At 42.3% G+C, this 16,249-nt stretch overlaps 1 protein-coding gene across 5 annotated transcripts in view; it reads left to right on the top strand.

The window, feature by feature from the left end:
• sema3fb (sema domain, immunoglobulin domain (Ig), short basic domain, secreted, (semaphorin) 3Fb) overlaps nucleotides 1-14,616 on the top strand; it is a 54,726-nt gene extending 40,110 nt beyond the window's left edge. For 3 of the 5 annotated variants that reach the window (XM_028997794.1, XM_028997792.1, XM_028997796.1), the window contains 13 exons: nucleotides 757-850; nucleotides 2,430-2,549; nucleotides 2,877-3,016; nucleotides 4,500-4,614; nucleotides 7,975-8,044; nucleotides 8,465-8,609; nucleotides 8,846-9,068; nucleotides 10,019-10,107; nucleotides 10,199-10,240; nucleotides 10,560-10,717; nucleotides 10,889-10,968; nucleotides 11,047-11,180; nucleotides 12,261-14,616. In XM_028997794.1, coding sequence (XP_028853627.1) covers nucleotides 757-850; nucleotides 2,430-2,549; nucleotides 2,877-3,016; nucleotides 4,500-4,614; nucleotides 7,975-8,044; nucleotides 8,465-8,609; nucleotides 8,846-9,068; nucleotides 10,019-10,107; nucleotides 10,199-10,240; nucleotides 10,560-10,717; nucleotides 10,889-10,968; nucleotides 11,047-11,180; nucleotides 12,261-12,689 — 1,839 coding nt within the window. In that variant the 3' untranslated portion in view covers nucleotides 12,690-14,616. The remainder of the gene's footprint in view (nucleotides 1-756; nucleotides 851-2,429; nucleotides 2,550-2,876; nucleotides 3,017-4,499; nucleotides 4,615-7,974; nucleotides 8,045-8,464; nucleotides 8,610-8,845; nucleotides 9,069-10,018; nucleotides 10,108-10,198; nucleotides 10,241-10,559; nucleotides 10,718-10,888; nucleotides 10,969-11,046; nucleotides 11,181-12,260) is intronic. The other 2 variants (XM_028997795.1, XM_028997793.1) reach the window with 1 other exon arrangement.
• The last annotated feature ends 1,633 nt before the right edge of the window (nucleotides 14,617-16,249 follow it).

Raw genomic sequence — 16,249 nt, 5'->3', positions numbered from 1 at the left:
CTCCTCCCTAAGGAATGTGTGTTAAGCTGCACCCTAGGCTCGCACACTTGCACCAGCCCTGTGGATCCAGTGCAAATATGGGGTGGTTGTGTTCCCCCACAGACATAGATAATAGAGGCACATAGCTGAGCATCACTCAGATGTTTCATCCCTGCTGCCGTTCACACCACAGGAAGAACATTTTTAACCCTTCCTTTGCAAACCAGGAATAAACTACACTTCCTTCTGCATGCAGGCTTCATAAAACACAGTGAAGGTTATACTATATATATTTGCCTGAATGTAAAAATGATGCAGGAATGTCTTTCATTTGCAGATTAGACAAAAAATGAGAATACAGGTAGATAGCTCCAAATACAATATTTTGTAACAAGTGATCTGGCCACTAGTACATTTGCACATTTTTTTTGTATAAATGAAATGTTTCATGTAACGATTTAATGGTTTAATTTAAATTATGTTACAAAAAAGTCTACCTTATCAACTTTATCATCAAATAAAAGAGCATGGGTGTGAGCTGGGGACACTGTGAGTGTGGTGACACTGGAGTTTAAACTGGAACTTGCCAAACACTGCAAAAACTGACGTTTTTATTTCCTCAGTTTTATTTCCATCTGGAGCTAGAAGAAATCTTCTATTACATTCTGCATAATGCCTCATAGTGCTCAGGAAATCCACTATATGTGAATTACCTGATACCGTAAGACACCCTCACTGATGTAAAGTGTTAAATTCGTGTCCTGTGTATTGTTTCAGGACTACATTTTTCATTTGGAGCCAGGCAAAGAGGATTCTGGAAAAGGAAAATGCTCTTACGACCCAAAGCTGAACAGCGTCTCAGCTTTGATCAGTAAGTACCATCTGCGATTGTTCTTGTGTGCCTTGGACATTAGAATGAAAACATTGGTAAAGTTGATCTTGCGTCCCCACAGAGCTCACAGCAAGTGAGACCTCCTGGCTCCATGGACTTTCATGTCCCTTTGCTAAAATTGGCACCCCACCACCACTAAAGGCGTCCATGTTTAATGACCAGTTAGTTTGCAGACTTTTGTTAGAAATGTTCTATTGCTGACCTTCAGGCCTGTGCAGCATTGTCGCCCCACTCTGCATGTTCCCACAGTGTGAATTGCAGTGGAACTTTCATGGCCATCTTCACATGAAAGAGCATGGCCTTTTGCCAAAGTGTTAAAGGCTAAAATTAGAGCAGCCAGTGGCCATTACTGGTCATATATTTTATCATAAATATTCGTTTTTCCATCCCAGATGGAATAAGGTCAGCAGGTCATTTGAGCTCTCATGATCCAATACAGGATGAGTTTGAGATTATCTCCTGTGGTCTTTGTATTAAAAATGAAATGCCAGTTTGCAAGTAACTGGGAAACTCAAGAACATTCCCTTGAGTAGTTCCTTATGAGCGATATAGCCTGGCAGTGTCAGCATGATGTCATCTTCACGCCTGGGCAGGGATATGAATGCACTGTGGCTGTTGCAGGAACCTGACCCCATTGCTCCAGGGTGGAACACCTAGCTCAGTGTAAATCCACAGCTGTGTGCTCTCATTTTAGCAGCAGTTTTGTACTGTGATTTGACTGAAAATGGCAAAAAAGGTATAGATTATCAATATAGCCTAATTAATCTGTGTATATGTAGATAAGTGTAAACTTGAACTACAATTAAATTGGAAATGACAACTTTATTGTCATCGTTCAATCTGTCCAACATCCTGATGCATTATAAAAAAGGATAAAAAGCATAAAATACTCCTTACAGTGAACTGTTGTGCTTTTAAAATATATATTATAAAAGCATAAAAGCAAGATAAAGAACTTTAACAAGGAAGAAGTACCAGTAAAAGTGTTTATTAGACTCTCAAAGATCTCAAAGTCACCCATCACATTGAACCATCTTCATGGTCTCTGTATGTTGGTTGGATGAAAGATCTTTAGTGGATTAAAGCACGACATGGGATGAAATCCGTGTTAAAGATCATCCCTCCTTAGAGGCTAGCCTTTGCTCTGTCCCCTCTGTCCACTCTCTGCTGCCTTGTGCCTGACTGTCTACTTCATGCTGGGACACCTGCTTCTGAGCCATCCAGCCTGGCTTTCCGCCCAGCCACTTGGATTCTTAACTGCAGTTCCATGTCTCTCTCTCTCTCTCTCTCTCTCTCTCTCTCTCTCTCTCTCTCTCTCTCTCACACACACACACGCATGCACACACACACTCGCTTAATCATATAATCACGACTTAATGGTATTGCGTGGTTTATTATGTGTATTGGGCTTTATGGAGGACAATTAAAGAACTGAAATTCGATTAAGAGCTAATGTTTAACTTAACAGTGGGAGTAAAATGTAGTCACTGGTTGAATCGCTCCTTAAGCATGTAAGGATGATGACTGATTTATTTTTTACCTGTCTCTACAACTAAAGATGGAGAGCTTTACGCTGGGGTCTACATCGACTTCATGGGAACAGACTCGGCTATTTTCCGCACGCTGGGGAAACAAGCTGCCATGAGGACGGACCAATACAACTCCAGATGGCTGAACGGTAAACGGACATGGAGAAAACATAGCACGCTAATAATGTTCCCAGTACAGTGGCTGTAATTGGAGCCTCTGTGCTCTCTGAATGGTTCTAGCTGCCTAATAATGTCCCCGATGCACTTTACTGACCCCATACATCTCGCAAAGTATATTTTATCTTTTTTTCAACACAGGCCATTTTTCAACACAGGCCATTCAGCAGCTCCTGTAGCCAATTTGTTAATATTTAACACTTGGCCCTATCCATGATAAATGTCCTGTACTGTACTGTAGTTCTGCATTGTTAATCAATTTTATTTTGTTCTTCATGCTCTCTTTCTTGCTTGCTCAGACCCTTCCTTCGTTCATGTACACCTCATACCTGACAGCGCGGAGAGAAACGATGACAAACTTTATTTCTTCTTCCGGGAAAAGTCATCAGAAATGGGCCAGAGCCTCAAATCTCAGTCAAGGATTGGACGCATTTGTCTGGTAAGGGGAAAGGAGATCTCCATAATGGCTTGATAAATAAGGCTCCTTTTCAACCATTTTTGAAATGACTCAAATTTCCTCAAAAGCAATGCAATTTACAGGAGCCTGAATAATACAATACAATATTATGCCAGTAATAATAATAATAATAGTAAGTGACATTTTAAAATGTATTTTTGCATTGTGGAATAGAAGAAAGACTTGATCGTTTTTTTTTTTGCTGTGTGAAATCTGCAGTCTGTCACTTTTACACCAGAAATTTTCCCAGGAAAATATTCCGGCGGAATTCTGCATTATTTCCAGTATGCTTGTAATACACATACATAAGAGAATACCAGAACCTCTGAATGTGCGGATGTTTGTTTAACACAGACATGCTGGAATCCTCAACATACAGTATATTTAACCTTTCTGTGTGCAATATAGGCTGCTTACCCTGTGACCCTTGACCCTAGAATTCTTTGCCCTTTTCTGGTTACAACAACTAGGGGAAAATGTGAACATTTGGTACAAAGGGCCATTTTATGATCGTAGGTGACTAAGCAAATCACATCACACATGTCCCTAAAACCAGACAGTTCCTCCAGTTTACTGGCCAGCCAGCTCGGTAGAGGCAGCCAAGCTCTCCTCCTCCACACCAGCAAACCGAGCAGCTCGGAAAAAAACAAACATTCCCGTAAAGCGGGGGTCGGCAGTGCGTCTTTCCGACTCCGTTTACACACGCAGGCCTCCCACTGTTTATGCTGAGTGCTGTGCACTCGGATTGTATGTGGGTATCAGCGTGCTTGTGTGTGTTTATACTTTTTGTTTGTTGATGTGCGTTCATGTGCTTTTTGTGTGTTTGTGGCTGAAATCCTCATCCGCTCGGCTCTGTGTTTATGAGAGGAGGTCAGGCGGTGACCCAGTGCACAAACACTATAATGCCCCCCAATCCCCACAGAATGCATCTTCTATTGGCCTCCAGAGACGCTGCTCTCTGAAACACATCTGGATGCATCTCGCACCGAGCCAAAAAACCCGCAACACATACTTCAAATCCCAAACAGGAGTATATCAGAGGTGTGACTTCCAGTTCAGGGCTCTCGGTACTTTCAAGTGTCGCTCTCTGAAACTATGATGGCCGTTAGCGTGATCTACGGTGACAGAGCAGTGCACTGCTGCGCCATTTCCAAATCGCATGAGCCCGCAAACGCGGCTTAAACCGCGGTTAAGGAGTAAGCCTTTAAATCAGATCTACAGCTTTCCTTCTTCTCCGTCGCCATGCTGGAATTTGGACTCGCTCCACAGCAGATGGAGAGAAGTCTAAATAAGAAGAGACAGTGTTTACCATCCCTCCGCCTCACTACTAACTGGGCCTGAGCATTTGCTCTCGCCTCGAACCGGATGCGTTTTTTAATATAGGGCGTGAGCAGATTGTGCACTCGTCCACCTGTGTTTGGTTTACGACGGTGTGCATGTGTGACGGTGTGCTTTCTATCTGCAGAACGACGACGGTGGCCACTGCTGCCTTGTTAATAAGTGGAGCACCTTCCTCAAAGCACGACTGATCTGTTCCGTGCCAGGAGCCGATGGGATTGAGACCCACTTCGATGAGCTCCGTAAGTGTCCTCCCACTGTTATAACAGTCCTATACAAGAATGAACGCCAATCGGACCTTCTGGTTGGTACTGGCGCTTGTCCTAGCTGGGACCGGGACTGTCTGCAGCAGCTCTGGCGATGACACCTGTCTCCTCTGACCCTGCATGTCGACCTGAACCTCAGTCAGCCGCTAAGCTCCGGTCCAGCACCTGCCCAGGGCCCAGCACTCACTCACACTCTTATTTTCTTCCCCTACGCCCATATTCCCCAGCGGTGCAAACGCAGGAAGCACAAGAGTCTGTCAAGACTGGCTCCTTGAAAGACATCTTAAAACAAAGGGCTCTTTTTTCTAGTTCCAGTGGGGTCGGGAGGTGTTTTGAGAAAATACTTTTCACATAGATGGTGTGGATGTGATTACTAGAGATGAACTGACAAGGCAGCCAGGCTGGATTTCTATTTTTTAGTTTTTGCTGTCACCCCCTAACTCGCCCATCCTCCCCCTTCAATTTTAACACAACTTAACACTAACCAGAAGATGCTGAGTGTGTTACACAAATGGTTGAGAAATTAAGTCAAACCAAAATTAAGTCATCAACATTTGTCACTCATCTGTCCAAAATGTCTATTCTTACCAAACATTTGTGCACATTTGCAGACTCAGTGATATAATGTAGTTTAGGTTTAGTGGAACTTATTCCAGTTCAGAGTTTGTCATTTTTTGTTCACCTGGTTCTGGACATTGTAACAATACACCTTGCGCTTATTAAACTAATGCTGCTGTTTATTAGCTGGTTTATTGTTGGTACAGGCATGGTGAACATGGGTGTGGGGACGTGGGCTCTACCCAAGTGGCGCGGCTCAGGATATTGCTTTAATAAGGTCATAAATCTGCTGCTTGCCATGAGCTGTGGAAGTCCACTAATGAACACGAGCCAGAGTTGCCCTCGGCTCGCTGTCTAGCTTAGTTACACCCAGTGGGCACTCTTGTCTCCAGACAGAACATTTAAAAAGTACTGATAAGTTGAAGGACACTTGCTCCACAGCCAAATATGAAAAAGCATGCAAAAGAGGGTGATTTTTTTTTTTTTGTTTATTGTGCGGGAACGGATCTGTTAAGGTAGCGGCAGAATACTCCGGTGCAGCAAGGTTATGTCTGGATGTTACATCATTTTTACTTAGTCAAGTGTGCGAGAGGACCGTAGGGTCTTTGTTAGGATCTTAAGAGAAACACAGCACCCAGATGTCAGCCGTATGTGCCTATATTGTGTGTGAATACCTCTGGGTAAAGGTGGGAGAGATGGGGAGAGTTTTTACAGTTGGAAAGCGTTAACAGTTTGGCTCTGTTGGACAACCTGAACCCAAATGACCCTGCAATTTATTGAAAATGGCCTTTTATTTATTGTGTAAAAGAATATCCTAGCTCATGCTCAGCAGTGGAGGGTGCTCTTGAGACTTACAGTGGAACAGATAAGGAAAGCTTGTTGCCTGCCGAGCCACAAAAATTGCACTTATTTACAGAAATATATTAATAAAACACCTGAAAAATGGGAAAGGAGTCATAGGGGAGAGTTGAAAAGCGACTGCACCAAAATAAAGTGTCTCTTGAAAAATGCGTAGAGATTTTTATTGCATGACAAAGTAGATGTGGAGATGGCATTTATACTGTGCAGGTGTTGTAAGGATTATTATCCAAATAGGTGTGTAGACCAACACTGAACTTGCTGTATCTTGAAACTGGTTCGCAAGTTTTCTCCCAAACTTGGTGCTGCTTTTCATGGTTTCACTTTATGGCAAATAACTGCAGATGACATACAGCATCCCAATAAGCCAACTGTGTAGTCACAGGCTGCCAAGGGTAACAATGATGGTGTACCTCCAGGGCCCCTGCGCCTTGGTATCACCATGAACGTGTGGGGTTAAAGAGGAACAAGAACCATATGCAGCTCACCTCTCCTTCCCTCGTTATCCCTGCCGCTGTCAGAATGAGAATGCGGCCGCAGAGGCTCCCCGGAGGGACGCTTGAGTGGCACCTGGCACATGCGTGCACACACTCACTTATACAGTCCCACATGGATGTACCCCGGGCCGCCTCCAGGACGTGGACCGTGCTCACCTCATCTGTCTGGTCCGTCCTCACACTCAACATTCTGCCAGCCACACTATTTCCTGACTGGCTAGAGGCAGCTTGTAGAGGTGCCTGGTTACGTGCCATATACATTATGGAAATGAGCAATAACCTCTTTTCTCCCTCTTTTATTTTTAACAACTTTTAAAATATTCATTTAGTATGGCTTTGAATCTTGAATCATCATTCTATTTCCATGGGTCAGGGTGTAATAACAGCGTCTTGTTGTTCTGTTGCCAGAGTAGAAGAGTAGTTTTTTACTGAACGTCAACATTTACTGCCGCCCTGGAGTCCCTGTTCGGCTGTATATAGTGCATAAAGTTTCCAGCTCACATGGGGCAGAAGAAGGAAAAATTTATTTATTTATTCTCATTTGCTGTTTCCTAGTCACTAGAGTATAATCAAACCTAATTCAGACTCCCATCCAGAGGTCAAAATGTCTCTAATTAAATCTCATTGGCAATATTATTGTATAGCATTTCACTCAGAGTCCCCCTCCACCCCAAAGCTGACAGTGTGCAAGCGTGGTGGTGGGGGTCGGTCTGGGAAATGCCATTCTTGTGGTTCTCCTCCTGGTCTGAGAAGCAGGACGTGGGGAGCCAGCCATTCATCAAGTACTCGTGTCACTGTTCTGCTGAAGAGCGGTCTCAGGTGATCGTGCAGTAATATTATCTCATAGCAGCCATGGCGTTTCCCACAAAACTTACACTGCCACCACTTGCTGTGCATATTCTCCTTGCATTCGCTTTACTTTGAACCTCTGCCAAGAGTCTGGGCCTCTTCCTCTGATATTTATTTCTTACATTTAGCTCACTTTTTTATTTTAAGCTCCCTTGATGCTACTATTGCACAGTGAACACAGTTAAAGACAGAATGTGGAGTCGCAATGCTCAGAAGTGAGATGTTGGGTGTGACCTATTCAAATGCTATTTTCTATTGTTTGCATATGACCTTTGACCTCTAAGACCTACTGTGAGTAAAGGTTGTACAACTGATGTAAAGATTCTGTTTCCTTCAGGGGATTATGACTCAGTTATGCATGGATGGTGTCATTTTTCATTTTCCTGTGGCTGTTGAATGCTCCTTTAGCCTCATCCCTCCTCGTCCCACAATGCACCCCACCTAAACATAAAAAAGGATAATAGTGTGTCTTATCACTGGAGTTACACCCATTGCTACTGAGTGCTGCTCAGTCATTAGTCTTTTTTTTTAGCTTGTGTCTAATGAACAGATTTGTTTTTTCTTCATGCTTCAGGAGATGTGTACATCCAACCCACCCAGGACACGAAAAATCCCGTCATCTATGGTGTTTTCTCAGTCTCCGGGTGAGCAAACATTATTTCATTTAATAGCTTATTGTCCCCAACAAAAATATCATTCATCACCACAGCACCAAGGCCTCCGGTAAAGACATCCTCAGAGATTCTGAATTCACTGCAAATTTGTTTTTAAAATAGACAGCAGAGCCTGTAAAATAAATCAGTTACTTCATGTATCTGATAGCCTATCCATCTATTTTCATAAATTCCTAAACGCATGGAATATGCTTCTAGTGAACTGTGTTGTAACCACAAAGCTGTATGTCAGAATGTATGGCTGTGATAAGTGCAGTTAACTTGTCTAAAGTAGGTGAGAAGCCCTGGTTGACCTGTAAACTAAAATTATAAAGGCTGCTGGGTGATGGGACATTTACTGTGACTGCTGCTAACTTTCAGGATCTAAACTGTTATTCTTTATCTCCACAGTTCTGTGTTCAAAGGCTCAGCAGTCTGCGTCTACTCTATGGCGGATATCCGAATGGTGTTCAATGGGCCTTTTGCTCACAAGGAGGGCCCAAACTACCAGTGGGTGGCATACAGTGGCAAAATTCCCTACCCTCGCCCAGGCACGGTGAGTCTCATCCTGCTCCAGATATTCCCAGTCAAGCTGGCCTTCACATTGGCGTTCACTTCAAATAGAAACCATCTGTCCATCTGCAAATCAAGCTTCACCACTAGTCCCATTAGAATGACTCTTCAAAATGTCTCTTGGTAGTGTAATCTCCCCCCGGGGGGCAGGATTTTTTGAGATTTAAAGTTGCCGTGACCTTAGATGACTGTGACGTAATTGGAGTATTTTTCCATTAGTGCCCCGGAGGAACTTTCACCCCCAACATGAAGTCCACTAAGGACTACCCCGACGAAGTCATCAACTTCATGCGCAACCATCCCACCATGTACAATGCTGTCTATCCAGTGCACAAGCGCCCCCTAGTGGTCAGAACCAACGTGGACTATGAGTTCACCACCATCACAGTGGATCAAGTGACAGCTGCAGATGGCAACTATGAAGTTCTCTTCCTGGGCACCGGTGAGTTAATAATCTACACTGATGTCCTTCTTTAGCCATTAGTTACAGAACTTGACACACCACTTGCATATTTCTATGTTGTATAAATACACCAATGGTAGGTAAAGTTGCTACAGTAACTTTTTATAGGTTTATTTTAGATTTTCATACCTGATCTGCATGAGTTCGAACAGGAGCAGGACCTCAGCCCTCACCGTGAGGCACAAACAACCCTGGCAAAAATCGACTTTTACTCCTGAACATTAATCAGAGGGATGAATTCATCAGACCCTTTTTAGAGATGGATGCTAGCCCTTTACACGGTTCATTTCGGATAAAAGCTTTGAATGCTGAGCCTGGGGAGCAAAGGAGCCCTGGTTTTTAGAATCCATCAGTTTTATCTTTTACTCTTGGGCATGTAGAAATGTAATCTGGGGTGGTTACATCATTCTTAGAGAACATGCAGGACCTTGTACACCACAAATAGTTTTTTTGTGCTCCTGCTTTTGCTTCTGAGATGAGTTCTGAAAGACTAATAGGTTTGTATTTGCATGCTTCTTGCCCCAATGTGCCTGGAGTCAGTGAAATTCCTGTCCTTTCAGCTCCTGTCATTAAAGTGTGTTCACTGTTGAGTTTAAGCCTGGCGCTGCAGTCATAATAAATCCCAAGTAAAGTTCAGTCTGGAATGTTCCACTGCAGAAACCAAACATGCCGCTCGGCAGGGCGTGGCAGGGGCACATACCTTAATGCGCCATTACAGAGATGCACACCAAAAGAGCAAAAAGTGGCAGATGGGAACATAATGAGACGATAATGACAAAGAGAACAATAAGGAGGAATGTAAAGGAGGATCCAGAAAGTTTTTTTTTATTTGGCAGAACAATCTGATCTTAACAGGAATGAGTGGCTTTAGTACAGGAAATTTGACCCATGTCCCCAGTGCATGTGACCCATTGTTTTATGGTCAACAGACAGAGGGACTGTCCAGAAGGTCATTGTTCTGCCCAAGGATGACCTGCAGACCGAGGAGCTTGTTCTGGAGGAGGTGGAGGTGTTTAAGGTATAGTGGGACCTATTTATTTCATACACTGACATATTGCATTATTTTTGTCTCATAACAACCATATATATATTTTTTCTTTTTTTTACAGGCTCCGACTGCAATTACGACTATGAAAATATCATCTAAAAGGGTATGAATTCAATATTTGATAACTTCCATGCCAATAAAATGCTAAAAAATCTGAAGAGCTCATATATAAATGCCATTGTCTGTCTCTATGATTTACAGTTTCTCTATGATTTACAGTTACAGTATTTATCCCATACTGACAATTTCTGGGGCTCCATAGTATGCAGTAAATTAAACAATAAAACATTACTGTTACTGTAACATTACATAACTGTTTAATGAAATTATTTGGAATTTCATGGAGCTACAACCACAGTTAGCCTTTGTCATGAGAAGTGTGAAAGCCTCTGACATATGACCGTTCCTTTCTCTGCTTACAGCAACAGCTCTATGTGGCATCAGGCGTGGGTGTAACCCACCTGGCCCTCCACCGCTGCGACGTCTATGGGGAGGCATGTGCCGACTGCTGCCTGGCCAGAGATCCGTACTGCGCCTGGGATGGGAAATCCTGCTCCCGGTACTCGGCATCACAAAAGAGGTGAGCGTCCGAGCTGCTGACCAGCAGCCTTACTTCAGGATGACAAGGAGCTTCCATAAGATTACATTTTCTTCAGTATATCAGTTTACTTCTACACTATTTATACATATATGAATGAAGTCCTCTAGGCCTCAGTGATTATTTACTTAAATTTTTTATTTAAAAATGTTGACTGCCCTTCAGACGCAGCCGGAGACAGGATGTTAAGTATGGCAACCCAATCCGACAATGCCGGGGCTACAACTCTAACAGTAAGTCCACATCGCCTAATCAAAACATAACTGCGTTTCCTGCTTTGTCCCTGAACACCTTGTCTTTATGCCATTCAGCTAATAAGAACACTCTGGAGATGGTGCAGTATGGTGTGGAGGGCAGCACCACCTTCCTGGAGTGTCAGGCCAGGTCTCCACATGCACTGATCAAGTGGCATCTTCACAGAGACAGCAATGATCGCAGAAAGGAGGTGAAGATTACAGGATTTTGGACAGTGATTCCACACACTCACATTGAGCTAGATGTGATGTGTACATTTTCAGAAGATATCCTTCTCTAATTAAAAAACAGAAAAGAAGTGATAAGTACCTGTCTAAGGAAACCACAATTTTTTCCAATTGTAAAGAGGTGCCCTTATGATACCAGAGGCTTTCCAGTTAGCATGCCTCATTTATCCAAATCCTGGATCTACCCGACCCAACATAAATCTGTCAACACCTTAATCAGACTCACGACTCGTGGAAAGATCCAAACAATGGAAAATGATCATCCGGACCAGGAATGAGTGAATGGAACTAATTTTTAAGTTATGAGGCTTGGAGGGATTGTTGACAGTCGATATCAGAAATATCAGGCAGGGTGTTTCCATACGGATGACAGACTGCAAGTCTATAGAGCAACTTATCAGCTTTCAAGAACGCCAGTGGTTCTGCTTTAGCCCTGCTCCTTTTTTATGAGAGAAATGTCTATCTCAGTCCCTTATTTTTAGACTTGTTCCAGTCGCTCTTTTGATCCAGTTGAATTCATTCTGGTTTTGAAGATTCCATTCAATCAGTTTCTATTAATTAAAATGACCTATTGTATTCTGGTAAAGCCATTTGTTAACATGGACATGCACAGCACCATGTTAACTAGTTAAGGCATTTTCAGGAACAAATGACCCACTGGACAATTGGGTGGTAGTAGGGTGGTAGTAAGGTGGTAGTAGCCTAGTGGGTAAGACACTCGCCTGTGAACCAGAAGACCCAGGTTCAAATCCCACTTACTACCATTGTGTCCCTGAGCAAGACACTTAACCTTAAGTTGCTCCAGGGGGACTGTCCCTGTAACTACTGATTGTAAGTCGCTCTGGATAAGGGCGTCTGATAAATGCTGTAAATGTAAATGTAATTATCTCTATGCTGAAGAGAAGAAACGAAATATACTTTTTGTTGGTGTGTAATTGTTTCAGATATTGAGTTTTAACACAATCTTTCCAGTTGAAATGTCAGATCTGATGATGTTGATGTTGAATCATTTATAACTGATATAAATTCTTTCTGTCTCTTAGGTGCGTTCTGATGGGAGGATACTAAAGACCGAGCAGGGATTGTTGTTGCGCTCGTTGCAGACCTCAGACTCTGGCATATATGTCTGCACTGCCACTGAGAAGAACTTCAAGCACATGCTGGTTAAGCTGCAGCTTGTGGTGCTGTCGAGTCATGCCGTCAACAACGTTCTGGTGGAGACCGGTAGGCCCGCGGCCACCTCCCCCCAGTCCAGCGCGTGGACGCCCAACGCAGGCCAATACAAGGACCTGCTCACCATCCTGAGCCAGCCGGAGATGGGCCTCATCAACCAGTACTGCCAGGACTACTGGCAGCTGGGAGAACCTATGCTGGGGACCATCAAGGCCAAAGACCTGAAGGAGCTGAAGGAGCAGAAGAAGCCGCGCAATCGCAGACATCACAATGAGGAAACTGAGGAAGTGGAGACATGAGGAAATCGGAGGACAGTCTACTGCTTGACAGGAGCCCACTGAGCTTGGGAAAGACTTGGATAAGAAAATAAAATAATGAACTTCCAAAAAACAACAAAAAACACACGGATGTTCCTTTCAACAGTTAATATCATATGATACACAGTATTTATTGTAGGTTGTATATAATATCATTCTGTGGATTTCTTTGTACTTAAATATAAAAAGAATGCTTTGTGTATAGGTAACTTACGGGCAAATATTGTTATTATTTTTTTTTTATTAATGTTGTTATTGCAAAAAAAAAATCAAATTTTCTGTTCTCTATTATGTCGACCTATAATGTGTATGCTGTTGTATTCTCCTGTAAAGATGGACTGCGAAGGGTTATAAATGCAGGGAAATGGAATAGAGGAGATGGGGAGGAGGACATTTTTTCTGATCCAGCTGTCCCAGAACATTGCAGGGACTCGTAAAGTCACAAAGATTTGCAGAGTGGAGATAGCTGATGCCAGCCTCTGTGGAGAAGCACCTGGAAGTTTCATGTTTTTTTTAGGAATGGGTTCTGTCTGCATCCATGTGCAGCTTTACACGTGGAAGATTAAGCAGTTCCATTTTCTTCTTTTTTTATATACACAAATTTTCCACTGGATTCATCTTCATCGTTCATTTCTACTGCTCTTCCAAACATGTACACTGTCAGCAATGTTTTTTTATATACATTCATGTATAATATTTCTAGACAAATTGAGATTGGGAACACTTCAGTCAGCTCTGTTTCTTTTCAATGATGATGATGAATAGAGCACCACCGTGTGTTCCTTTCTGGAATTGCAAGCACAATATTGAGTTTTACGTTCCTTGGATACTAATGATAATGAGTTGCACCTAGAACGTGAAGACGGAATGTCTTTGCTCCTTGTTTAAGATGCAGTTTCTATGTAAAAGTAGATTTGTTTCTCAGAGATTAGAGTTTACATGCACAGATGTGTTCCTTGTATTAGTGAATCACTGCGGTTTACGCGTAATTTTCCCCAAATACAGACTTACAGCACAAGACATTTCACACCAATGTTTGCAGCAATATATTTATTCATAGACTGCAAGGACCTGAGAATCTGTCATAGGAAAAGGGGAGATTTTGTTCAGTGTATCATATGAAAATGTGCATGTAAGGGATCTGAGGTGTTACTTTTGCAATCCTGTAGGTAGTTAAACAAGTAAACTTTAAGTAAACGTTATAAGTTTAACGTTATGGAGCTAAATGTCCAAAACCATTGAGGGATTTACACTTTAGCCAGAATAAATTGCCACTTTGATTCACATCCTCATTGGTTTAGCATTTCAGAAAGCAGAAAACCTGTAAAGTATCGAGTCAATGCATTAAATGCCTTTGTGTGGAAAGACTATGATTATATACAACAGAACCATTTTAATAGAGTTTTGAACTAACCAAAATATTGGGAAGCTGGCTTTTCATTGTATGCATGAATGTGTATTTGTACTGTAAAACTGAAACAAAAAAACTCTGTTTCTTCAGTTCAGAGGTTTTGTGTAAAATAACTTTATGCAGAAGACATGGTGCATCTTCACAATGAACACCAACGGAGGAAGTACTACTACATTCCTCGAAATGAGGAGAAGCTCCAGATACTTCACCGTAGATGAAATTTACCGTAAATTAAATCTACCACTGTTTCTGGCCAGTGGAACAACTTGTGTTAATAAGGAGGAGGGATAAGAGAAAACAGTTGTACAAATTGTTGGTATTTTTTTATGTGTCTTCTATAGATTTACTTTGTGTGTGTATATGTTTTTTTTACATTAGTCATGAGTTTCTTGAGACTAAATGCTTAGGTGATGTTATTGTAATGACTCATGTAAATGACTTTTCCCCTTTTCATTGTTGTTGCTGACTAATAAATTAAAGCTCTATATTTTATAAATATTGAATGTTCCTTTTTCAGTAGAATACATTTTATTAGCTGGAGTCAGTATAATCGGATGTTGCCTGGCATTGATAATAAATCTATAATCTGCAGCAAACGTAGGGGCAGTGGTTGGCCTAGCAGGTAAGGTTAGAATCCTGAGCCGCCAAGGTGCCACTGAGGTGTCACCAAACAAAGCACCGTCCCCACACACTGCTCCCCGGGCAACTGTCATGGCCGCCCACTGCTCACTGGTGATGGTTAAAGGCAGAGGACACATTTTGTTTGTCACCATGTGCTGTGCTGCAGTGTTTCACAATGACAATCACTTCACATCAAACTAAATGATCTGCTCTTCCTCTGGTGATAATCTGTTTTATTACAGCCATGATATCAAATGATCTTGAAAGCCACTCTTTTTTTGCACACTTATTAGATCTCGTTTTCCTCTTTGTTTAATTGAACGTTCTCTCATGTTCTCTAAAATGAAATTAGGCCTTTGGGTGAAATTAGCCAATGCTTCATTCAGAAACAGGGTTCTGCAATGGTTACATCTATATTTCTAAATGAGATCATTTTCATAGTTCTTTGCACTTTTCCATTGAATATTAATATGAACGCTTAATGCAACAAATGCTTGCATTGGTGTTGAAAGTTAATGTTGTGAATTAAGTTTAACTTCAATAATTCCATGTGTTGGACTAGCACCCTCTCCAGGGAACTTCCACTGTCTGCACCCACAATGCGCTGGGATCAGCCTCAACCCCCTCATGACTGGGAATATGAATGTACCATGTCATTTCTTCTGCAAGGGATGACTGGACATCGTGTTTTTTAATTTTATTCCATAAGGGCCGTTCACACAACTGTCTGTATGATTTATCAGCCAGCAAAAAATAAACTTAATTTGGCTAGAATAAAATTCATCTCCAGATTATTAACAAAGACCTTGTAGATTCTGGAACACTGTTCGCTCGTCATGGCAAACATACGTCATTCAATCCCTTGTGTTCAACTCATTGTCTTGCCACAGTCATGTAGGTCATCTAGGACGTGCGAGTGGCTGAAAGAGCAATTGAACATCAGAAAGTCCTTTTGTCCCTGCGTGTCCTGTCCCATAGACAAGCTCTGTTCCTCTCTTATCAGATGGCTTCTGGGAAGCTGCATGCAGACAGTGTGGGTGTTCTGGGGACCGAGCAATTAGCTGTGGCCTCAGATAAGGACATGTCAGTAACCAGGGACACAAAGTTCTCAAGACATGAATGGCTGAATGGGTGCCCACCACAAGTCATGCCAGTATGACTGGCCAGCAATAAACCTATCGGCAGCAACCATCAGACTTGGCCCGAGAGGCAGAGGGGGGGTGATAATGATCCTTTACATGCTGCATCACCACTGGCCACTCTCCATTCAGAGCAAAGAAAAGTTTCAAGTTACTATTTTTATACCATGATGCAAGGACAGGGAACAAGTATTTGAGGTGAAAGTAATTGCTGCTTGATGCTATCTGTAAACCGAAACAGGTTTCATGCTTTGTACCTTGTGAACTCGGGCTGATATCACTTTAACGACATGAAAATGTCTGAGAGAAGAATTAAAAGGCCTGGTTGAAAAGAGCCTGTTAACAATACGCCTCCACTGTTACCTCTGTAA

Source organism: Denticeps clupeoides, chromosome 12 (genome assembly GCF_900700375.1).
Source record: "Denticeps clupeoides chromosome 12, fDenClu1.1, whole genome shotgun sequence".
Classification (NCBI taxonomy): Eukaryota; Metazoa; Chordata; class Actinopteri; order Clupeiformes; family Denticipitidae; genus Denticeps; species Denticeps clupeoides.
The sequence above is the reverse complement of the archived record's forward strand: the minus strand, read 5'-3'. Positions and strand labels throughout refer to the sequence as shown.